General features: G+C 43.4%; 1 protein-coding gene across 1 annotated transcript in view; it reads right to left on the reverse strand.

Annotated features, from left to right (window-relative positions):
- Nucleotides 1-20,598, reverse strand: part of LOC124622158 (thymidine phosphorylase-like) — a 186,297-nt gene that overhangs the window by 147,374 nt on the left and 18,325 nt on the right. Inside the window, exon 2 of the mRNA XM_047147798.1 lies at nucleotides 16,520-16,648. Coding sequence (XP_047003754.1) covers nucleotides 16,520-16,637 — 118 coding nt within the window. The 5' untranslated portion in view covers nucleotides 16,638-16,648. The remainder of the gene's footprint in view (nucleotides 1-16,519; nucleotides 16,649-20,598) is intronic.

Below are 20,598 nucleotides of genomic sequence, written 5' to 3' on the forward strand. Positions count from 1 at the left end.
ACGAAATTCATGTGCATTCGAAGAATTTTGGCCAGCACTACACACTGCTGAGCCTGTAGTTAGCATATTACATTTTTTTTTTTTTTTTTTTTTTTTTTTTTTTTTTTTTTTTTTTTTTTTTTTTTTTTTTGAGAGAGGCAAGAATATATTGCGTTCCACCATTGCTGCTTTAGAGGCAAGACAATTTATTTGTTATGTGCACAGGGATCGAAGTTATTAGTTTTGAAGAAGGCCTTAGGATTCAGTGCCTAAAGGGCTGAATGTATTTTGCAGTGACTGTATTTCTTTATTGGTATTGGGAGTTGCATTGCCCAATCGATTCGTAAAGTTTTGCTAACAATAACACAGTGTAAGCACACAACTTGCACTTACAACACGTAACACGAAAATTCGAGTTCAATAATCATTCAACAAGTCAGCCATTTATTCAACGTAATCGCAAAGTTATCATAGCCTGCCAGCATCTCAAACATATAGCAACGTATGTGGAGAGGCATGATAAAGGAAGAACGTACTGGCAGCGAAACTAGCCTCTCAAATATATTTGCATTGTAATTAAAGTTTATGAAAATGACGGCTCTGTAATAATGACACTGCACAGTTGGCATCAAGGTGCGGTTTCAATGAAATTCACACACAAGCATGAACCACATAGCATAGCTTTCTCTGTACATGCAGGTAACGCAGTGATGAGCATTCAGGATTTCAGTGACGCTTTGGTGTAGTTACCACATTTGCAAAAGAGTGCCTACTATTCCATAGAGTTGTGCTTTGAAGCTGTGGTATACATTACAGATGCAATTTTCACAGCAGGTTCTCAATAAGGTATATTTTACTTACCTGCATTCTAGCATAAAGAACATTACGTTCCTATCATTGTTGTACTTTATCAAATGAGAAATCTCTTAAGCTGCGATCACACTACCAAGTTACAAGAATTTAATATTTAACTCAGCAGTCATTGGTTCGTATTTGTCAGCACACATTTCCAGTTGGGGCACAGGGAGTGGGGGCATCCCTCATCCTCAACATTTTGCACATCACATTCTGGTAACAAGCCCATAACCCACTTCACTTTCTCCTAGCCCTTCAAGAAGACTTGGGACTCAGGTGGAATAACAGCATACACCATTCAGAGTCATTTCCAGTACCAGACCAGCTGCTTCCATACTGTGCTGGTGGTGATTCTCTGTTAAGCACTATACCAAAGTTAGATCCAGCTTCTAGTAGCACATTGCCTACTGTATAATGAAACCAGCAGAAACAACCACACTGTTTTGCACACCAATCAACATAAGAAATGCGAGTTCCTTTGGAATTAATCGATTGTCTGTGGAGGGGAATTCTTGGCAATCAAACAGCATATCGTATGTGGTTCTGGGCGAGAAGTACGTAATCACCTTACCTCTTAACAGTCAAAGAGGTTTAGGGACAAAAAAGCGACGAGCAATCCCCCAAAAAATCTTTCTTCCTAAGCACTGGACATTCAGTAATAAATCCGATCGACTACTGATTTGTTGTGAATATAAATGACTGTTATTAGCTCTTGAGGGCCATGCAGGCGATACTTCCAGTGACATGATCACGTCATCATGAATCTACGTTTGCTTATCAGATGGAGCTGTGGTCAGTTGCTGCTGAAGCTGTATGTGAGAATATTTGCTTACCCGTAGCGTCTGACTATGTTTGTATAGCAACTCGCTCTCTATGACTCATGGTTTTAAAAACAGGTGTAGGGTATTGCGAGAAATACAGGCTAGTAAAGCCGACAGGTTATGCTGATATTTTAAGCACTCAGTACATTGCAAGTGTTTCTTGAGGTGGTGTATCAAAGTTCTCATGATCATTCCAGAATGAGATTTTCACTCTGCAGCGGAGTCTGCGCTGATATGGAACTTCCTGGCAGATTAAAACTGTGTGCCGGACCGAGACTCGAACTCGGGACCTTTGCCTTTCGCGGGCAAGTGCTCTACCAACTGAGCTACCCAAGCACAACTCACATCCAGTCCTCACAGCTTTTACTTCTGCCAGTACCTCGTCTCCTACCTTCCAAACTTTATCATGATCATGTCTATTGCTGACTGACTGCAGTGTGCTATAGGTATGTGTTAAAGTGTGCATAGACGACTGGATGGATGTATTGTGCGAGATATTCCAGGATCCTTTATTAACGTGTATAAGCTGCAACTTATTCATGTGAGGTTGATCATTGTATAGTGTCATGAACAAAGCCTTCTGTATCCATAAGAATACTATATCAGCGTCCTCCAGAGCATTAGATACTGTACGCTATAAATGGTAGAGTTTTAAGATGAATTCGTTAATGCTGAATTATTTTAGTTGTCACCTGTGTAGAGAGACACACCATAGAAGAAGAATGTATCGGTGATTAAAGCAGCTTTTAGTACACATTTCTATTATAGTTTAAGTTACTCAAAATGACTGCCCTGTAACAAATGACACTGCGCAGAGGGAATCAAGCTATGTCTAAGGAAAAAGTTACGCCACACTAACTGTACAGTGCTAGAGAGGAATAGGTTGCTGTTGCCACAGTATTATTAAGATTCAACATCCGACTGACAAATCTGCTATTAATATCCAGATAATATATAATTTCCACCCTGACTTGTGAAAAACGTTTAAAAGATGTCCACTGTTTGTTGACTACTAACCATGTATAGGGTACTACAGGAAATGCATGTTGCGTAACCACCAGCAGCACCTATGCAATGTCTTCAGGTATTCAATAAGTGCTTACAGTTCAGGGGACCGCATATAGAAGGCTTTCTGATTCGAACAACAGATTTAGTTTTCATACAAGTGTCATGGTACTTATGGTTTATGTGATTTGCATGTCGCTAAATTGAAACAAGAGCGTTCTGCATCAAGACATGTGCCAGCCGCGTGTGGTATGTGATAAATGTCATCAACGCTTACGACATTTCTGTGCTTACTGAAACTGATGGTAGGGGATTAACCATAGAGCAGATTTGTTTCGATACAAAGATACTTAAATGGAAAACCACTAAGCTTTTATGAAAAAAAATAAAAAAAAAACAATTTTCACTAACACAACAATTATTATGTACTAGTTTTTTCATCCATTAGTACTTGAATAGACACACTATTTGCAATACATTTAATCACTTAAACATTTAAAAAGAAAAAAATACTCTTCCTCTTCCATTTTTTTTAATTTAAATTTTAAAATCTTAAGAGACACGAGCCCATCTAGAATTTGAGTAACGTAAAAAAAAAGTTTTAAAGTAAGTTACCTGGTCTCTTCCCTCAAACATTTAACTTAGCATTCAGAAACCTTTGACGGGCCATGCCCTTTCAGTAATCAGAATCATAATCCAATACCTGAACAACATCTTTTAAAAATAACAAACTTTCACTGGGCAGCTGTCCCAAATTGTTGGACAAAGTCAGCGGCTTTCTGCCCACATGAACAAGTAACACCAACACAGGTACACTCCCTCAGGATCAAACAAATAATATTCTAAAGGAGATCGTCAAATATTCGTAGTAGCAAGCAACTCTGAAGTTGGAAGGGAACTGCCCTTAATTCAGTGACAGTTGTCTTACAGTTGAGCAAGAACTTTTCAAAATTTTACCGGGCACCTGCCCAAACCGTGATACAGTTAATAGGCTTCTGCCCACAAAAGCAGTTAACATAAACACGGGCTAAAACCCTCATAAGTTTTAAGGAACTGAGGTACTGAATTTATTTATCCAGATTATAGTAGTAGGCAGTGACATATAAAAGAAAATACGTCTGTAACAGCTAAAGGACGAATCGTAGGCGTCCATTAAATACTTCAAGGCAGAAACTTTCATATAATGATTTTAACCAGAAAAACCTAAGAAAATCGCTTGTAATAAAACAAAACTTACGAAGAATCACAACGTCGACAAAACAATTCATAAAACTGAAATACACTTGCTATCATACAAACGGAGTGTGCACAACAACCTTCCTTGTTCTGGCACTGGCTGGGTCGCACTGGGTTAGTTTCGATGTTTTTATTTTTGGTTGGCGGTGGTGCCACCCACCAGTACCTCTACGCTCTGCACTAATAACGCTGGAGAACACAGTAATAAACGGGCTTCTAAAAGAGACAGAGACCTAGGGTTAGATTACACATCACGGCAGGCACATCCTGCTTAAATTATATCTGAATCTCAGACTTGAACTACACTACTGGCCATTAAAATTGCTACACCAAGAAGAAAAGCAGATGATAAACGGGTATTCAATGGAGAAACATACTAGAACTGATATGTGATTACATTTTCACGCAATTTGGGTGCATAGATCCTGAGAAATCAGTACCCAGAACAACCACCTCTGGCCATAATAACGGCCTTGATACGCCTGGGCATTGAGTAAAACAGAGCTTGGATGGCATGAACAGGTGCAGCTGCCCATGCAGCTTCAACACGTTACCACAGTTTATCAAGAGTAGTGACTGGCGTATTGTGACGAGCCAGTTGCTCGGCCACCATTGACCAGACGTTTTCAATTGGTGAGAGATCAGGAGAATGTGCTGGCCAGGGCAGCAGTCGAACATTTTCTGTATCCAGAAAGGCCCGTACAGGACCTGCAACATGCGGTCGTGCATTATCCCGCTGAAATGTAGGGTTTCGCAGGGATCGAATGAAGAGTAGAGCCACGGGGCGTAACGCATCTGAAATGTAACGTACACTGTTTAAAGTGCCGGCAATGCGAACAAGAGGTGACCGAGACGTGTAACCAATGGCAATCCATACCATCACGCCGGGTGACACGCCAGTATGGCGATGATGAATACACGCTTCCAATGTGCGTTCACCGAGATGTCGCCAAACACGGATGAGAGCATCATGATGCTGTAAACAGAACCTGGATTCATCCGAAAAAATGACGTTTTGCCATTCGTGCACCCAGGTTCGTCGTTGAGTACACCATCGCAGGCTCTCCTGTCTGTGATGCAGCGTCAAGGGTAACTGCAGCCATAGTCTCCGAGCTGATAGTCCATGCTGCTGCAAACGTCGTCGAACTGTTAGTGCATATGGTTGTTGTCTTGCAAACGTCCCCATCTGTTGACTCAGCGACTGAGACGTGGCTGCACGATCCGTTACAGCCATGAGGATAAGATGCCTGTCATCTCGACTACTACTGATACGAGGCCGTTGCTAACAGTCATTGGATCTCGAACAACGCGAGCAGCAATGTCGCGATACGATAAACCAGAATCGCGACAGGCTACAATCCGACCTTTATCAAAATCGGAAACGTGATGGTACGCATTTCTCCTCCTTACACGAGGAATCACAACAACGTTTCACCCGGCAACGCCGGTCAACTTCTGTTTGTGTGTGAGAAATCGGTTGGAAAGCTTCCTCATGTCAGCACGCTGTAGGTGTCGCCACCGGCGCAAACCGTGTGTGAATGCTCTGAAAAGCCAATCATTTGCATATCACAGCATCTTCTTCCTGTCGGTTAAATTTCGAGTCTGTAGCACGTCATCTTCGTGGTGTAGCAATGTTAATGGCCAGTAGTGTAATAACAGTTTTCGATGATAGAGCTATGGGAAAAACATCTTGCTTTAAGACATTGTTACACTAGAAGCTGAGTTTGCAGATCAATGCTAAGCAGCGCGCAACTGAGGCCAAACTTCTAGCAGACTTTATTCTACCCACTGGGAGTAAAAACCTTTGGAGCATATAAGGTGAATGTCACTGTCACTACAGAACACAATTCGTAGTTTTGCAGAAAACAGCACTTCTAGACAGAGCGCAAAGATATTCACCATTCATTCCACTGCAGACAGACACGACGAGAATACAGTCTCGGTATTAACCCTCGAGCGGGCGTGCCTCCATTCACTACGCGAGCGGGCTCGCGGCGCACTTTGGGTGCCAGCTACACACAGGCGGAAGAAATATGAAATAACTCAACTTGTAATAATCACAGACAGAAAAGATTGTTCACAGCAGAAGTCAAGACAACAATGAAGGAATGTACGAGAGAAGAACACAGTGGTACGAACTGATTATATTTCATAGAGAGGCACGCACACCTCGTGTCACAAGTAGTACACCAAAGCAATGCCGGCCGTTATTGCTCCCCCCCCCCCTCCCCCCCGCCCCCACCGGTATAGGTGTGGCTATAAAGCAACGAGTTCACTGCTTCAGTAGACTGAAATATCGTTACTTTTAATATAGATTTGGCCTTTGAGAATAGATAAAGGTCACATTGTGGTACGTTAGACGAATAAGATGGTTGGTCTGACAATGGGATGCTGTAGTTCGCTAGAATCCTCTCAACAGACAACACGGTATGATGCAGAACCAATGACTTATTTTCTCACGGAGATGAGCAAGTACCTCACTGAAGAAATGTTTATTAATAGTTAGACCCTCAGGAATCCAGTGCATAATCCCATGAATGTCGAAAAAAAAACCCGATCGTTATCGCTTTGAATCTTAATTTGCTATATCGAGCTCTTTCGCTGTCGTTTAATTTGTCCCCTTCCAGTGCATGGACTGGTGCTTTGTTTCTAGATCATTAGTGAAAACCAAGATTCGTCACATGTTATCACTCTTTCCAAGAAATTCGGATCATTTTCGATGGTATTCAAAGAGCCAGCATAACCATTTTCACGAGCTCCTTTTCGTTCGACACCAGTTTCGCACACACTTTTCTCATGTTCAACTGTTTATTTAAAATTTGCTTCTTGCATTCTTCGTCAATTCCTATAGTTTAAGCAATCGATAGAAAACTCAGCCGATGGTCAGACCGAATCAGATTATCCATTTTTTCGATATTTTCATCCATTTTTCATTTTGAAGGGCGTCCCGAACGTGAGAAATCTTCAATGCCTTTTCGGCCATCTTGGAGACGCTTGAACCAGTCAAAGACTCGCGCAGGCGATGGACTTCGCCTTGCACTTCTTTTAGTAACAGAATGTTTCGGTAGCAGTTTTTCCAAGTTTCATGTGAAACTTCACGAGAATTCGTTGCTCTATTATTGCATTTATCATTTTCCGGCAAAACAAAATAACAGCTCTTACCCAAACAAGGCCGGCCGCTGTGACCGAGCGGTTCTAGGCGCTTCAGTCCAGAACCGCGCGACCGCTACGGTTGCAGGTTCGAATCCTGCCTCGGGCATGGATGTGTGTGTTGTCCTTAGGTTAGTTAGGTTTAAGAAGTTCTAAGTTCTAGGGACTGATGACCTCAGATGTTAAGTCCCGTAGTGCTCAGAGCCAACTGAATCATTTTTTTACCCAAACAAAGGCCACAGCCACAATGATTTTTCTACAGACACCAGATATGGCGCATTCGACTGAGAAGGCTCCACGCTTCACAGCTGTTTGGCGCATGCCATACCTCATACACTCTAGTCAGCCGCGGCTCCGTAGAGGAAAACGGAAAACGGCCACCCATATCAGCATCGCTACGTCACCTCTCAGCCCTCATACCAAACGGATACAAACCGAAGTCCTCGCCGTCCTTTCTGCGCGCCGCTTAACAACCATTTTTTCCCGTACCACAAGCCCCCTAGGACAGAGTCACAATCACTATCTCTGCGCCAGACTGAGATCGCGGAGAAACATTGATACGCACGTACCATGTATGGCGTGGCTGTCGAATTAAAGAGACAGGCAGGGTCACAACGTATTCAGAAATGCACTTAGTATATAGCTGGCTGACTGTGTGATATTTTGATGTTGTACAGTCTCTTTCTATATTAATTTACAAGTATGCGGTAAGATTTGTTGTTGACGCATTTGTAGATGCAGGACGCGCCTTAATCCAACGCAGAATGTGGGTAAATCAAGTAATCTGGGGGAGAAAAAAATTACCCTACACATCTGGAAGACCGTCTACAGTGGGTAGCTTAGCTAGCAGTTTTGGTACGCGAGTTGATCACGTTGTCGACAAAACACGTGTCCTATGCGTTTGATGGGGGTGTCACGTGATAGGACGAATCACGCAGCAAATAGATGGAACTCGTTCTTTTGCTGTGGCTGTGGACTTAGCTATACTGTGCAATAGTGCTAAATATGGGTGGCGGTCATGCTTTATAGTGCCTACAGACAAGTCATCAACGCTTTGGTGGGTGGTGAAAGTTTGTCTTTCTTTCTAGAGCACATTAAAAAAGAAGCAGTACCCCTAATCGTGTTAAAGATAGCCGTTCAATTAGTCAAAAAAGATATGTGTTATCTTAATGTCAGGTAGCTAAGACTACCAATTTCTGTTTACGCTTGAAATCAGATCTATCCCACCACTTTTTATGTTGGTCACATTTAACAAGGATGACATATGGACATACTAGCAACTTTTTTTTTTTCGCTGCATTCACGGTGGAGTAGTACAATATCTTCTGCCTCGTATGTGTAGGGTAAATGTTGTTCTAGGCGCTACAGTCTGGAACCGCGCACCGCTGCGGTCGCACGTTCGAATCCTGCCTCGGGCATGGATGTGTGTGATGTCCTTAGGTTAGTCAGGTTTAAGTAGCTCTAAGTCCTAGGGGACTGATGACCTCAGCAGTTAAGTCCCATAGCGCTCAGAGCCATTTTTTTTTACACGCGGAAAGCAGCCCAACCACATGCCATATGCTGCAGGACGTGATACAACAGTTTTGATTTTCTCCTTAAATAACTAAAACTGTAGAAAGTTAGATAATAGTTTGTGTTTGATACACTTCTTCTCTTTTTCTGAAGACCTACGAAACAACATTGGTTGATGGAATTGTGATAAACAACTTTTTCCTACTGTTGCTGTAATATAACACTTGCGTAGTAGCACAGGCGCTGGTTTAAACGAAGACATTTCTTAATGCGAGAATTGTTCCTGCAGCTCGAAGTAAACGACTCGTACGCGATTTGACAGCAACTGGGGCAGATGTGAAGGGAATTTTATAGGAGAACTATGACACAAAACGGGTTCTGGATGAAGAAAAGTATTTATTATTTCGTGAAACACGGACGATAAATAGTTTCGACAAGAAGAGAATAGAAGCTTTCGAAATATGGTGCTACAAAAGAATGCTGAAGATTAGATGGGTAGATCACATAACTAATGAGGAGGTATTGAATAGAATTGGGGAGAAGAGGAGTTTGTGGCACAACTTGACTAGAAGAAGGGATCAGTTGGTAGGACATGTTCCGAGGCATCAAGGGATCACCAATTTAGCACTGGAGGGCAGGGTGGAGGGTAAAAATCGTAGAGGGAGACCAAGAGCTGAATACACTAAGCAGATTCAGAAGGATGTAGGCTGCAGTAGGCACTGGGAGATGAAGAAGCTAGCACAGGATAGAGTAGCATGGAGAGCTGCATCAAACCAGTCTCAGGACTGACGACCACAACAACAACAACAGTAGTCAGAAAGGGCCGAAATTAAGTGAGAATGGGCGAGACGTGTTGTCACATTGCAATACCAGTCTTGAGAAGCTGTTCAAGAGTTGATGAGAGCAACAGATGTCCCGCGTAGCCATGTAGCAATTGGGAAGATAGTGCGAGCACTTTTTATGCAGCACACTACGCCTTTGGCATGCAGTTAGTTCGAATGCTACAATGCTAGGTCTAAGAATTGTCTAAGTTCATTTTTTTTTACGTCAAAAACTCTCGGAATTACTACCTTCCAGATTCATATCAGATGTTTTTTCGTCCTTTTTCGAAGCCGTAGACTTCGTTTCCGTATTACGCTGTGATTCACTCACCGCGTTTGTCCGTCAGGTGGCGGCGCCGTGTTTACGTCTCGTGCAAACCTAAGGTTTGAATTCTGGTGTTATCAGCACACACGTGCCGCTGATTAAGACGTCCTTGGCCCCGACCTCGGTTGTCGCAAATGCTGTGAAGGCGGATCTCTGTTGTTTGGTACTCCAGACTGCTTGCGGCAATCTGTAATTCTTCGACAAGGGACTGTGATTTCTTCTCCTTTCATATTTGTTGTTTCTCTCCGATGCACACTGAAAAGGACTGCTCTCCCTGTTCGCTCTACCTGATCTACCTGGGAAGCTCAAGCCAATCCGTCCTAAGATGGAGCTTGCTAGTTCTACTAAGAGAAAGTCCTGTATTCCATCCTATAAGGCACCTAACCTTTTAGTAAAGGTACTCAGGCAGGATATTAATCCTGGACCACACACCTGACCCTTATCTATAAGGGTCACTCCAAAAGAAATGCACACTATTATTGTAAAAATACAGTTTTCATTCTGCATGTGTGAAAGTTTTACAGTGTGCAGATACATCATTCCCGCTTATTTTCAAACTTAGTTCAACCTGTTCCCGTGAGTGGCGCCGCCACAGCATGTCTTCAAGATGGCTGCTACACTTGACGTTCGTCAGAAGCAACATGCTGTCATAGAATTCCTGTGCTGTGAAAACGAGCCAGTGGGAAACATCAGCAAGATGTTGAAAAAGGTGTACGGAGATGTTACTGTCGATCTCAGCACAGTTAGTCGGCGGGCAAGCAGGTTACGTGATGAAAGCGGGCACGGCAATATTGAGGATTGTCCTCGCAGCGGCAGGCCTCGTACTGCACACACTCCAGACAATGTGCAGAGAGTTAACGAACTGGTGACTGCTGACAGACGCATCACAGTGAACGACTTGTCACGCTACGTTGGGATAGGGGAAGGAAGTGTTTGCAGAATACTAAAAGTGTCGGCGTTAAAAAAGGTTTGTGCCAGGTGGGTTCCCATGATGTTGACAGTGGCTCACAACGAAACAAGGAAAACGGTATGCAGCGAACTTTTGGAACAGTACGAGAATGGTGGAGATGAATTTCTTAGAAGAATTGTGACAGGTGATGAAACATGGCTCCATCATTTTTCAACAGAGACGAAGAGGCAATCAATGGAGTGGCATCACGCAAATTTCTTTGTTAATTTCACTCGATTTTATAATCATGACATAACATCACATGCCCTCCTAACCTCTGAAGCTTCATTTCGTTTCCTCCTTCTCTTCCAGGTGCTTCAAAAATTGTCGAGCAGTGTACGAATAAATATCAAATGTAAAAAGAAAACTGTATTATTCCAAAAAACATTCACTGAAGATGCCTTTAGTGTAAAAGATGACACGAGTCTGGAACAGAAGACGTATCATATTGCAGCAGGAAAAGGCGTTGTAAAAAAAGCCTCTCGCGAAAATGCGATTTTTCAGGGGTCATATCTTCTGGTTTATCAATCACAGACATATGGGATACCCCTTAGCCTATCGAACGCTTGTACACCAATCGGAAGAACGGTCATACAGTACTGATCATACAGTACAGGGCCAGAATTTAAACATTACACACTTCCTCCACCCCAGACAAACTGAGCAAATCGGTAGGTCGTTTTGCATTAGGCGTGGTCTAGAGTGGACCTTCCGCACCTTATAAACGCGCCATTTATTCACCGTCGGTTCCTGAGAATACCCCGATAAACAATAATTTTTGAGTACCAGCTACGTAGATGGTCACTTCTTTAACTTCTATTCATACCAAACCATCGAAATTTTTGCCATTATGTTTTTAAAATGATATTCTAAGGAAAAGCAGAAACTTTTTCTCGATACATTATGTGTTAACGAGATCCCGAAGTTCAAAGTTACCGCATTTATGCAGAAAAGCGAAAAAGCTGGTTTTAACAGTTTTTGCACCGTGGGTTCAGCTATCTAAATACACTCCTGGAAATGGAAAAAAGAACACATTGACACCGGTGTGTCAGTCCCACCATACTTGCTCCGGACACTGCGAGAGGGCTGTACAAGCAATGATCACACGCACGGCACAGCGGACACACCAGGAACCGCGGTGTTGGCCGTCGAATGGCGCTAGCTGCGCAGCATTTGTGCACCGCCGCCGTCAGTGTCAGCCAGTTTGCCGTGGCATACGGAGCTCCATCGCAGTCTTTAACACTGGTAGCATGCCGCGACAGCGTGGACGTGAACCGTATGTGCAGTTGACGGACTTTGAGCGAGGGCGTATAGTGGGCATGCGGGAGGCCGGGTGGACGTACCGCCGAATTGCTCAACACGTGGGGCGTGAGGTCTCCACAGTACATCGATGTTGTCGCCAGTGGTCGGCGGAAGGTGCACGTGCCCGTCGACCTGGGACCGGACCGCAGCGACGCACGGATGCACGCCAAGACCGTAGGATCCTACGCAGTGCCGTAGGGGACCGCACCGCCACTTCCCAGCAAATTAGGGACACTGTTGCTCCTGGGGTATTGGCGAGGACCGTTCGCAACCGTCTCCATGAAGCTGGGCTACGGTCCCGCACACCGTTAGGCGTCTTCCGCTCACGCCCCAACATCGTGCAGCCCGCCTCCAGTGGTGTCGCGACAGGCGTGAATGGAGGGACGAATGGAGACGTGTCGTCTTCAGCGATGAGAGTCGCTTCTGCCTTGGTGCCAATGATGGTCGTATGCGTGTTTGGCGCCGTGCAGGTGAGCGCCACAATCAGGACTGCATACGACCGAGGCACACAGGGCCAACACCCGGCATCATGGTGTGGGAAGCGATCTCCTACACTGGCCGTACACCACTGGTGATCGTCGAGGGGACACTGAATAGTGCACGGTACATCCAAACCGTCATCGAACCCATCGTTCTACCATTCCTAGACCGGCAAGGGAACTTGCTGTTCCAACAGGACAATGCACGTCCGCATGTATCCCGTGCCACCCAACGTGCTCTAGAAGGTGTAAGTCAACTACCCTGGCCAGCAAGATCTCCGGATCTGTCCCCCATTGAGCATGTTTGGGACTGGATGAAGCATCGTCTCACGCGGTCTGCACGTCCAGCACGAACTCTGGTCCAACTGACTCGCCAGGTGGAAATGGCATGGCAAGCCGTTCCACAGGACTACATCCAGCATCTCTACGATCGTCTCCATGGGAGAATAGCAGCCTGCATTGCTGCGAAAGGTGGATATACACTGTACTAGTGCCGACATTGTGCATGCTCTGTTGCCTGTGTCTATGTGCCTGTGGTTCTGTCAGTGTGATCATGTGATGTATCTGACCCCAGGAATGTGTCAATAAAGTTTCCCCTTCCTGGGACAATGAATTCACGGTGTTCTTATTTCAATTTCCAGGAGTGTATAATCGCAGCAAGTGGCTCAGTATTCCTTAGACATTTATCTAGAATCACCATTCTCCCGTTTTTGAAAATCTGTATCCGTTATCAAAATGCACCGGAAAGACCAAAATTTTTGGGTACTGAAACTACGAATTTTGGGGCTAGGCGCTTCTATAATTTCTGATCGTGGCAGAGCGTCGAAATTTTTACATGTTCGTAAGATGGTGTCCTCGGGGAACTTTGGAACTTATTTCGATATCATTACTCGTTGCAGAGATCCAGAGGTTCAAAGTTAGTGCAGTTATGAACATAAAATATGCGCGTAATATCCGGTCTCACGACGTAAATGTAGTGTTATATGATGCAGTGAACACATGGCAAGGATTCTAAGGTGATTGTAAGGGTCCTGATGTCATCAAACTATGTTTTTGGTCAGCATTTCTTCACCAATAAAACATCGTAACGTACCGTCTCTGTGTAACGGACACTTCACACCTGTACAGATATGCCAAAAGTGGTACAGCAGTGACATACGTATGTTGAAAAGGTCTTAACATACGATTTTGTGCTAACCCGATATTACGTGTAATTATTTGTTGTTTATCTGTGTCAAATTACACAAACGTGTAAAATTATACAAATAAACTATCAAAACTTTATTGCCCTATAGAATCAGTTTTATACACTACTGGCCATCAAAAATGCTACACCAAGAAGAAATGCAAATGATAAACGGGTATTCATTGGACAAATATATTATACTAGAACTAACATGTGATTACATTTTCACGCAATTTGGGTGCATAGATCCTTGGAAATCAGTACCCAGAACAACCACCTCTGGCCGTAATAACGGCCTCGATACGCTTGGGCATTGAGTCAAACAGAGCTTGGATGGCGTATACAGGTACAGCTGCCCATGCAGCTTCAACACGATCCACAGTTCATCAAGAGTAGTGACTGGCGTATTGTGACGAGCCAGTTGCTCGGCCACCATTGACCAGACGTTTTCAATTGGTGAGAGATCTGGAGAATGTGCTGACCGGGGCAGCAGTCGAACATTTTCTGTATCCAGATGGTTGTTGTCTTGCAAACGTCCCCATCTGTTGACTCAGGGATCGAGACGTGGCTGCACTATCCGTTACAGCCATGCGTATAAGATACCTGTCATCTCGACTGCTAGTGATACGAGGCCGTTGGGATCCAGCACGGCGTCCCGTATTACCCTACTGAACCCACCGTTCCCATATTCTGCTAACAGTCAGTGAATCTCGATCAACGCGAGCAGCAGTGTCGCGATACGATAAACCGCAATCGCGATTGGCTACAATCCGACCTTTCTAAAAGTCGGAAACGTGATGGTACGCATTTCTCCTCCTTACACGAGGCATTACAACAACGTTTCACCAGGTAACGCCGGTCAACTGCTGTTTGTGTATCGGCTGGAAACGTTCCTCATGTCAGCACGTTGTAGGTGTCGCCAGCGGCGCCAACCTTGTGTGAATGCTCTGAAAAGCTAATCATTTGCATATCACAGCATCTTCTTCCTGTCGGTTAAATTTCGCGTCTGTAGCACGTCATCTTCGTGGTGTAGCAAATTTAATGGCCAGTAGTGTATAAGCAGCACACCCTGCAGTAACAGTGAAAGGAAGGGAACAAGTGGAAAATGCTTCTGTTGGAGCAATGGAAAAGAGCTTGTTCCGTCCTGTGAGTGAGTGGTTCTTATCTGATCCCTGGAAAGAATGGTTTTGTCCATCACTAATGTGGACGAAAAATATTACTGGCTCATTATCTTCTGACTCCTGCCGTTTCAGAGGTAGGGAATGCAGCACTCAAGAAAGTGTCAGCTAATAGCATGCGCTTGCTCCCTCTAATTCGTTCTTCCCCAGGCGACATCTATGTGTGGGCCGAACTCGGATCCCCTCAACCCACCTTTGCACTTATAATTCGATTAATTGAAAAGACCCATGCTATGAGGAACCGAGGGACAGAGACATACTGAAAATATCCTGTGCCCTTGGCAGAACTGCCAAGGTGGTCCTGTCCATAAAACTACCGTTTCTGCAATTTTTTTACACAGATTTAGAAAATTTTATAATTTTTATTTAGGCTTAAGAAAAGTGTGCATGACTGAAAAAACTTTAATGAACTGAATGTTCAGCTATTCCCATATCAAATTATGTGTACCATTCCAGTAAGTAACACACAAGCTGTATAAACTTTAAAAAAATCAAAAGTAAAATAAAATATATATCTTATTGTTTTTGGCATATACTGGATATTAATTTTATTATGTTGTACAACACATAAAAATCATGTTGGTTCCTCATATATTGTTGACAGTGCATGAATTAATAACTGGAAATAAAAGAAAAAGGACTGTAATCAGGAGCCGAAAAAATATGTCTTTGCAGGAATTTTACTTGTACTCTAAGTTTACTTTGCATTTCCTTGCAAACTCATTGATTATATCTTTGAAGTCCAGTTGAGCAGCTGTGTCGAATTCGAAAGATAAGGTAGCAAAATTTCATTGTTTGCCTTCGTCCATGCTCGACCTTAACTAGTTTTTATCATCATTAATTTGCTGGTACTAATTCACATGATGCTGTAGTGACGGACATTGTCATAAATATCCTCAAAGCTTTGAAGAAACCTTCAAAACATCCACATGAGAAACTGTGTCAATACTCTTAATCAGCTGCTTCACTTGGAACTTGAACATAGCTGTATCATTAACTACTTCCGCTTTATCATATCTCTGCTATGTTTAGCACCAAAATAGGCTGCAAGATAAGATACAGAGGTCTTAGATAGGGCGGTTTGCTTGTAGAAGATTAAAGCCAAATGAAATGGTGTGATGTGTGTGATATCTGTTTTCCTTTCCACTTATTATTCTATGAAATACTTTGAGCCATTTAAGCTCAAACTGTCTCACTCCAGTACTTAGTCGGTGATAAATCGGCAGAAATCGAACGCCTTTGGTCAAATTGTGTTTTTATGTCAGCGCCCGCTCCTCGTCCTTTCTTATCCTACAAAGGTAGCAGCAAGAAGTCCACGGGTGAACACGATCGAGTGGTGTAGGCAGTAACTGTGTGAACTAGACGCACTGTTGCCACATAAACCACATCAGCGATAGACGTGTGTTCGGTAATAATCGTTTATTCACGATGCTTCCTATATGACTTTCTGACAACAGTGCGTGTTTACAGTCGCGGGGAAAGACTTCTTACCGTAGACAGAAGGTAAGAAAACGAGTTGTTCAGAACTCATGCGCCTCTCCCAGATGATTCCTAAACAACCTTTCTTGTTTTTTTTATTTTTGTCCAGTTTTTGCTCCCCTCTGTGCCTGGGACCTTGACAGGAGCCTACTCGCCACGCCCTCGCTCCATCTCTGTCCAGAAGCCAAGAAAAATGCGTGTGCTCTACTTACCTGCAGGAATAAATCAATTTCATAACATACCTATTTGACAGTCTTCTGCTCTCCCATCGACCGCCATGTTTAGAAACTCCTTTATCTCCTCATCGGAGAGTTCCTCCCCGTCTCTTTTCTTACGGATGATGTCAGGAAGCGTCAACATCTTTAGCTCTCCTGAAAGAGGAAATATTTTGCTTGAAAAATAGACAAATTGTAGAGAATTTCTTCGCTCAATTCCAGCCAATAGTCAAAAAGACATTGTTAGACTGTCGATTCATTAATAACACAATAACGACTGATTCTGGTACATGTGTATAGGGGTCTTTTTTCTTGTTTTGATGTAATGAACACACCCACTGACATACTTTGTAAATACATTATGGAATCTGCACCGTTGGTCGAAGTCTGGAAGACGCACAATAATAAACGTAAACAAGACGCATACTTTTTGGTTTGTGCGGATAATATTTTCAATTATTATTAAGATTGAAAAGATTGTTTATGTAGACAACATGGCAAAGTTTTTAAATAACTGTTAACATCAGAGAAAAAGAATCCTGTCTCTTGAGAAACAATGTGTGCTTTGATTTTACTTTACATTAATAACAAAGAGAACTGACATAAACTTTACAGTCTTTGAGCTTTTATTTGAAATTTATCTTTTTCTTTTCCCATTTATTAACAAAGGAAATAAATATCCAGTATGGATCCAAAATCACTGTAATTATTTTGCGAATAAAACCGTTTAGATCGCTTAATATACAGGGTGAGTCACCTAACATTACCGCTGGATGTATTTCGTAAACCACATCAAATACTGACGAATCGATTCCACAGACCGAATGTGAGGAGAGGGGCTAGTGTAATTGGTTAATACAAACCATAAAAAAAGCACGGTATTTTTTTTAACACAAACCTACGTTTTTTTAAATGGAACCCCGTTAGTTTTGTTAGCACATCTGAACATATAAACAAATACGTAACCAGTGCCGTTTGTTGCATTGTAAAATGTTAATTACATCCGGAGATATTGTAACCTAAAGTTGACGCTTGAGTACCACTCCTCCGCTGTTCGATCGTGTGTATCGGAGAGCACCAAATTACGTAGGGATCCAAAGGGAACGGTGATGGACCCTTAGGTACAGAAGAGACTGGAACAGCACATTACGTCCACATGAATTGCAATCTCTGGCGCAATGAATGTCGTACACGCCGCAGTACATCTGGTGTAATGTCGCCGCAGGCTGCCACAATACGTTGTTTCATATCCTCTGGGGTTGTAGGCACATCACGGTACACATTCTCCTTTAACGTACCCCACAGAAAGAAGTCCAGAGGTGTAAGATCAGGAGAACGGGCTGGGCAATTTATGCGTCCTCCACGTCCTATGAAACGCCCGTCGAACATCCTGTCAAGGGTCAGCCCAGTGTTAATTGCGGAATGTGCAGGCGCACCATCATGCTGATACCACATACGTCGACGCGTTTCCAGTGGGACATTTTCGAGCAACGTTGGCAGATCATTCTGTAGAAATGCGATGTATGTTGCAGCTGTTTGGGCCCCTGCAATGAAGTAAGGACCAATGAGGTGGTCGCCCATGATTCGGCACCATACATTTACAGTCCACGGTCGCTGTTGCTCTACCTGTCTGAGCCAGCGAGGATTGTCCACGCACCAGTAATGCATGTTCCGTGGATTCACTGTCCCGTGGTTTGTGAAACCCGCTTCATCGGTAAACAGGTAGAACTGCAACGCATTCTCTGTTAATGCCCATTGACAGAATTGCACTCGATGATTAAAGTCATCACTATGTAATTGCTGATGTAGCGACACATGAAACGGGTGAAAGCGGTGACGATGCAGTATGCGCACGACACTACTTTGACTCAGTCCACCGGCTCTCGCAATGTCCCGTGTACTCATGTGTGGGTTCATGGCAACAGCAGCTAACACACCAACTGCACCCGCTTCTCCTGTGACGGGCCTGTTACGGACCCGTTTGCGTGCTACGACCATACTTGTTGCATACAGTTGGCGGTAGATGTTTTGCAATGTGCGGCACGTTGGATGCTCTCTGTCCGGGTACCCTTCTGCATACACCCTGCAGGCTTCAGCTGCATTTCGTCGACACTCGCCATAGATGAGTATCATCTCCGCCTTTTCAGAGTTCGAATACACCATGGTCACAGTTCCTACAACACTACACTACCACAGACGTCTGGTAACACGGTGTACTACAGTTGGTCTGCGTGCGAAGGCGAATGCAGAATAACAATAGCAGCAAGCGCTACATGCGGACACTGCGACAGCTAGACCAAACCACAACAGTGCACTACAGCCACACTCGTAAACACGGTCGTCATCGTAAACATGTCCCTGCAGATGCTGCTCGCCGACCGTGGCCGGTGTTTGTTACAACACGCAACTGAACGTCGGAGGTTTCAAGCGTCAACTTTAGGTTACAATATCTCCGGATGTAATTAACATTTTACAATGCAACAAACGGCACTGATTACGTATTTGTTTATATGTTCAGATGTGCCAACAAAAATAACGTGGTTCCATTTAAAAAAAATGTAGGTTTGTGTTAAAAAACATACTTCCGTGCATTTTTGTATGGTTTGTATTAAACAATTACACTATTCCCTCTCCTGACGTTCGGTCTGTGGAATCGGTTCCTCAGTATTTGATGTGGTTTACGAAATATATCCAGCGGTAACGTTAGGTGACTCACCCCGTATATCTTTATTTACTACGTCGTTTCATCAGATCGAGGTATGGCGTCAGTATCAATAAAACCTATGCATAATCAGGGTGGGAAATTCACGAAGCAAATAAACAAATACTTAAAAAATGTTCTATAAGATTAGAAGCGCCATTTAGGCACAGGTTTTATTGATTCTGACAACGAATCTTGTTTTACATGTTCAAAGCTTTGATCCGATGATGACAGTAGTTGAAATTATGTAATACATAAAGAAATATATTAAACGATTTAGATGGTTTCAATCACAAGAAATTCCTTCTGTATTGCTGCATCTGAAGATGGTCTACGTCAAGTCAAAAACCGGGAACGATAGTTATTATTTTACTTAATTGTGCTTAAAACGGAATGAAACGTATCGCTTTGGCACTAGTTAGATACATATATGCGCAAGGAAATTAAAGGGTCACTTTTTGAAAGTCTATCGTTTTCTCTCACTGCAAGGCAGAAGTTAGAACTTTGGCCTGAAGACGCCCACACCCTTCCTCTGTAATGGTGCAAAAACGTGGCGACCTGCGACCTTATCCTCTGGCTTGCCGACAATTCAAACTGCAAGGTGTTGGAGTGTGTAAAAAAGAAAAGAGAAAAAAGAAGAAAAGGAGGGTCAAAGCTTAGTAAGGTGGGCCAGTGATGTCACACTGGCAACACGTTTCACCAAAATTCTACCCAACGACACCGTGAGTGTGTCACGTGATGGGGAGGTCGTCACACCTCCCTTTACCTATACCTAACATCTTCTCTTGACGCCTTTGCGACGGAGGTGAGAATTCCGACGCGCAGCGATGAAATAGTTGGTCGTAGGTTGTGTTCCAAAAATGAACAGCACAGAGGCAGAAGTGATGACACTTTCTGCCGGACCTGACCATAATTTTGCAGGACAATACTCGAGCACGTACAGTGCAAGCTGTTAATGATTTGCTTGACTGTTGGGGTTGCTAAGTGCTATACCACCTACTGCACTCCACTGACCTAAGCCCTCGTTAGTTCAACTCGATTTCTAAACTGAAGGAAACACTTCACAGCATTCGCTTCAGAACTGCTACAAATTCGTCCGGCAATAGACCACGCCGCTCGAACTGTCAACAGAACTGGCACTGCTAAGAGTATCCTACGACTTCCACATCACTATAAATGGGTTATACACAATGCTGGTGACTACTCTGAAGGTCAGTAAAACTTTGAAACACGTATCTATTTTGTACGAGCTGTAAATAAATAGTTTCCTCTATTAAAGTTTCAACTCTCTTATATATGAAGGTATCTGTTCTTTCCAGTGCTACACTATGTGATCAAAAGTATCCGGACACATCCCAAAACATACGTTTTTTATATTAGGTGCATTGTGCTGCCACCTACTGTC

This window comes from Schistocerca americana, chromosome 7 (genome assembly GCF_021461395.2).
Source record: "Schistocerca americana isolate TAMUIC-IGC-003095 chromosome 7, iqSchAmer2.1, whole genome shotgun sequence".
In the NCBI taxonomy this organism is placed as follows: Eukaryota; Metazoa; Arthropoda; class Insecta; order Orthoptera; family Acrididae; genus Schistocerca; species Schistocerca americana.